This window comes from Elephantulus edwardii, unplaced genomic scaffold (assembly GCF_000299155.1).
Source record: "Elephantulus edwardii isolate Elephantulus edwardi_28Jun2011 unplaced genomic scaffold, EleEdw1.0 scaffold00055, whole genome shotgun sequence".
Lineage (NCBI taxonomy): Eukaryota > Metazoa > Chordata > Mammalia > Macroscelidea > Macroscelididae > Elephantulus > Elephantulus edwardii.
Genome location: NW_006399805.1, coordinates 5,952,170 through 5,957,289, shown reverse-complemented (window position 1 = coordinate 5,957,289; position 5,120 = coordinate 5,952,170). Strand labels below are relative to the sequence as shown.

The 5,120-nt window shown below is 40.0% G+C and overlaps 1 protein-coding gene across 3 annotated transcripts in view; it reads left to right on the top strand.

The window, feature by feature from the left end:
- CNOT4 (CCR4-NOT transcription complex, subunit 4) overlaps nucleotides 1–5,120 on the top strand; it is a 147,995-nt gene that overhangs the window by 73,487 nt on the left and 69,388 nt on the right. For all 3 annotated transcript variants that reach the window (XM_006887144.1, XM_006887146.1, XM_006887145.1), the window contains exon 2: nucleotides 701–965. In XM_006887144.1, the coding sequence (XP_006887206.1) occupies nucleotides 792–965 (174 nt within the window). In that variant the 5' untranslated portion in view covers nucleotides 701–791. The remainder of the gene's footprint in view (nucleotides 1–700; nucleotides 966–5,120) is intronic.

The following is a 5,120-nucleotide window of genomic DNA, read 5'->3' as shown; positions in this document are numbered from 1 at the left end:
CGTACGCCCTTCCCAATTTTGAACCATACAGTGTTCCCTTGTTCTGTTCTGACGACTGCCTCCTGGTCCAAGTATAAGTTTCGCATTAGAGCAATCAAGTGTCCTGGGATTCCCATTCTTCTCAGAATCAGCCATAGTTTGTTATGATCTACACAGTCAAATGCCTTTGACAGTAGTGTAAAAAAAAAAAAAGTCTACCGAGGCTCCGTCTAACATACTTTGGACATGTAAAAAAAAAAATCTACCACCCGCTATTTCTGGAAGTCATATTGTGGATTGTCAGTTCTGTGATGGTGTACTTTGGCAGTTCTGTGATGACATAATCATCCTCAATTTTGTGATCTGTAGTGATCATCTTACATTTTCACATAATGCCAGTTTTGCTTTATGGCCTAGTTTTTGGAACCTGACCATATCAATAAGCAAAACTTAGTTATGGTATGTTTTAAGGCGGAAAACCTGCTGTCTTTAACTAAATCAGAAAAATTTCAGTGCCAGGCTTCTTGACATGCAAAAAATTTCCCAATTTGTTGATTGGGAAAAGAAAAATCTTTCAGAGAAGACAGCAAAAAAATTGCTCAGATGAGTATTTTTCAGAAGATTAATATATTTCAGGTTATTTTGATAGTGTGATTCTTGATTGTTGAATATGCCATTCTTTATCTTGGAATAAATAGTGTTTTCTTTATTCTCTTAACAGGTCTTTGAAGTCTTCATTTTAGCTCTCAGTGCTGAACTTTCTTCTCCCTTAAGTTATTATAAACTTTTGCTGCTGTTTAATCAACGTGAAGATGTCTCGCAGTCCTGATGCGAAGGAAGACCCTGTGGAATGCCCTCTTTGCATGGAGCCCTTGGAGATAGATGACATCAACTTTTTCCCTTGCACCTGTGGCTACCAGATTTGCCGATTTTGTTGGCATCGAATTCGCACTGATGAAAATGGACTTTGTCCTGCATGTAGAAAGGTAAATGCTAAAAAAATACCTCTATATTCATGCATTCATTTCCTCCATGCATATGAGTTAATTGGATTTAAAGTAATCTTTTAATCTCAGCTGGGGAGATATATATATATATATATATATAGACCGCTGGTGACTTAATGGTAAGGAATTGTGCTGCCAACCAAAGGCATACAGTTTGAATCCACCAGCTGCTCTGGGAGAAAGATAGACCGTCTCCTCCTTTGCAGTTAACTACTTCTGAAAACCTGGTGGAGGGTCAGCTATGGGTTGGTTCTTACTTGACTGTACACAAACCATATATATTATACTTGCAAAGGTGGAAAGTCAGCGAAAGTGAGAAAGACCCTCAACCAGATCGATTTGACCCAGGAACTACTGTAATGGGCCTCTGGTATGTCAGAAACGTTAGGAGACACTAGTACTTGGAAAGGACACCATTCTAGGAAAGGTGGAGATCAGTGAAGGAGAAGGTGGCCTTCAAAGCAGTGGATTGACTGGGTGACAGCAGACTCAGTTCAGGTGTGTGAGAGACTATGAGAATGGTACAGCAGAGGATAAATTTCAAGTCTGTTATTCACAATGTCACAGTGAGATGTACTGATACTTGACGGCTCCTAACAACAGTTTTATATATAGTGGCATCCACTTCCTAAACAAGATGCCTCTGGAAACTCTATGAACGTTGTTAAATGTCGATAGTTATTTTAGGCTTTTTGTTCATAGAGTTACTATGAGTCGTGCTCGACTCGAAGGCAATCAACAACACAACCGTGTGTGTGTGTGTTTGTGTGTGTGTTTTTAAGATGTCATGGTGAGGCTGCGAGAACACTGAACTGAGAATCAGAGGCTTGGTTTGGCTTTGTTCTTACTTACTGGATGACATTAGTAAAGTCATAACTATTCTAGTTGGCCTTTATTGTCTGAGTAAATAGACAAGGTCATTGGTATGAGCTGTTTAAAAGGATTAAGAATAGAGAGGGGGGAAAAAGAATAGAGAGGAATGAATTTGTATAGGTTGACATGTAGTTAGAAAAAAATGCATTCAAAGTTAAATTTGGAAGGGAATCTGTTTTTCTAGCACAATATTGAAAAAATTTTCCATACTTATTAAAAGGATTAAAATGTCTGAGAAATTATGGCCCTGACTATAAGAGCTACACATTTGTTGACTTCTTAGGACAGAGCCCGCTAGTTACTGTTCTCTGTAGTGTTGTTGTTGTGTACCATCGAGTTGGAACTGACCCATAGCTGATCCTCTGGCAAGTTTTTAGAGGCCGTTAATCACATGAGAGGAGGTTGCCCATCCTCCTACAGAGCAGATGATGGATTTGAACTGTGTGCCTTTGGGATTGTAGCACAGCTTCTTGCCACTCAGCCACCACTGCTTATTTCTCTGTAGTATACATTTGAGTAAACTAGGGCTTACAGATTATAACTTTGTGGTCATCAGCTAGTGCATAGTAAAATTTTGGATTTAAAGATCTTTTGACTCTGAAGCTTTTGTTCTGTTGTGTTGTTAAAAATTATTTTCTATTCTAAATACCTGTTATTTCTATGTTCTCTTTCTTTTAATATTTTGACAAATAGCATAGTTACACAGTAGTGTGAATGGGCTGTTAGGTAAGACTCCTCTTTTTATTTTGAAGGACTTTAGGACCTGATGTATACCAGTCCAGCAGTTTCTCCATGTGCCTTTTACAGACATTGATTCCATTCTTTGAGCTGTGTGACCAGTCTCACTTACCTTTCAATGTTGTTCCTCCCCCATCAGCTTAAATTTACTGCAGCAAACCACTTGATTGCTAGGTCTTCCCAGTGGATTCAGAAGGACAGCTTTTCAATTAACAGCCAAGGGCTTAACTATTGCAGCAGTGGGACTTCTATCTTGTGGCTATGTTAAGAATACAATGTATAGTTAAGTAATTGTATATACCTATTATAATTAAGGAGCTCTGGTGGCTTAGTGATAAGGAATTGCACTGCCAATCCCATGACACGTGGTTCAAATCTACTAGTTGCTCTTTGGAAAAAATGATAGGTAGTCTCCTGTGTGATTTACTGCCCTTGAAAACCGGCTAAAGGGTCAGTTATGAGTCCATTCCAACATTACTTATAATTGGGAAACTCTGGTGGCTTAGTGGTGCCAACCCAAAGGCACATGGTTCAGATCTAATAACTACACCATGTCTCCTCCTATGCAATCTCTTTCTGTGCAGTTTACAGCCTCTGAAAACCCTCTGGGGTTCAGCTATGAGTCATTTCTGTCTTCATTGTACTTAGCAACAAGAGCAACATCACTTGTATAGTTAATATACTTTAAGAAATAGGAGAGATAAAAGACCTTAACATTAACTTTAGTCAAAATCTATGTGAAGTTTTGTTAATGGATTTCAAGCATGTCATGTTTGGAAAATTGGCATCTAATCATTCCATTCAAGAATACAATCACAGTGAAGCCTTTCTCTGACAGGGGTGACTTTCAGGACAGCCCATACTCTGACTTCTAAGTTTGATTGGCTTCTTGAGCTCTTCCTCCCTACCCCCATCCCTTTCCTTTGCCTTAGTCTCTTAGCTACTTTGAGCTTTGTCTGCTCAGCAAATTGTATTGTGTTCCACATGGTTTCTTCCTTCCGGTGCCAGAGGTTCTATATGTACCAGAAAAGGAGGAAGCCATGGCTATCATGGTCTCCTCTCTCCTGCCTCTTGTCTCTCATGTCATAGTTTTGCTGTTGTTAGTGTCTGAGAGCAGTTTTCTGTCTAGGTTTTGGTTGCTTTGAGCTTAAAGTTTTATCATCTGTTGCAACTGTATATCTCGGGGATAGATCTTCCCTAAGTTGATTTAGCAGTGTCTCACTTCTTTACTCCACCTAGCCGGAGGAAGGATGTGAGGTGGTTGTTGTTATAGTGTACTGACTCATAGTGACCCTGTGAAAAATGAGCCTGCACTCTGCCCTCTCCTGAACCGTCCTGACCATCTCTGACACACTTGAGCCCATTGTAACAGTCACTGTGTCGCTCGATCTTATTGAAGGCATGTGTTTAGGTCTGCTTGTTTGAAGACTAAAAAGAGCCATTTAGAAGTAGCCTGGAGCTCATTTTACTATGAGAAGGATCTCACCAAAGGGACTTTTCCTTGAGCTGGCCCTGGACTTTCACTTCTGTCCTTCCCCCCACCCCCACCCCCCCGTAAACGGCTTGTTATTACTTAGACATTCCATTTACCTCTCAGGTTGTTGGATTTCATTGAAAATCCGCCTGGGAATTCTCCACTGCAGGTTATTCTTGCTTTTAAAATGTTGATTTTTTTAAAAAAAAATACACTTTATATAGTAGTTGTAATTAATTTAAAAAATAATCTTGCCATTATTGAAAGCTGGAAGTCCTTAAAAGAATATACAAAATTAGACAGCAAAATGATACAACAAAAGGAGTGGCAAAAATCTATTCATCCATAAAATAATTTTTAAAAAGTCCCGGGTATCTTTGAACTCTGCTTTAATGAGAACAACGTGGAAATTCCAAATTAATTTACATAAAATTGGAATACTACTTCTCAGATGTCTAGAGGGCAGAAATTGGAACATGGGGACACAAGGCCATGAGCATCTTTCTGAAAAGGCCAGAGGGAGTGAGAATAGCACAGCTCCTCACCGTCCCAGAGCAGAAAGCAGGTCAGGAGACTGTAGCCCAGCCCCATGGGGCCTCTAGGGCCACAGTTGCAGCAAGAAGTTTGCTTATTGTAGTTGACTCACAGACTTTACTCACAGTTGTACCAAGGAAATAAGTTGGAGAATGGGGGAGGCAAATAGTATCTCAAAAAAGAAGTCCAGGTTTTAGCCCAACAGTCCCAAGGCACAATTCCTCAGTTAGTCCAGGCTCTGTTTTCAGTTCAACCACACAAATTCCAAAATCCCCTAGTTTCCTTAATTATCCATCAGTGTTTGCCTCAGAACAGTTATAAGTCAGCTGCTCCTTAATTATCTGTAAGCATAGGAAAACCTTTAACTATGGCCCTTAACTCAGGACTCCTCTGGTTACATGTTACCACAGTTCTCCACCATCACCAGGGTCTTGGCCCCAAAGTCTTACTTTCACTAGGATCTTGCTCCAGTTTTGCTTAAGTCTGCTGCCCAGTGTGAGGACACACTCGCGCAC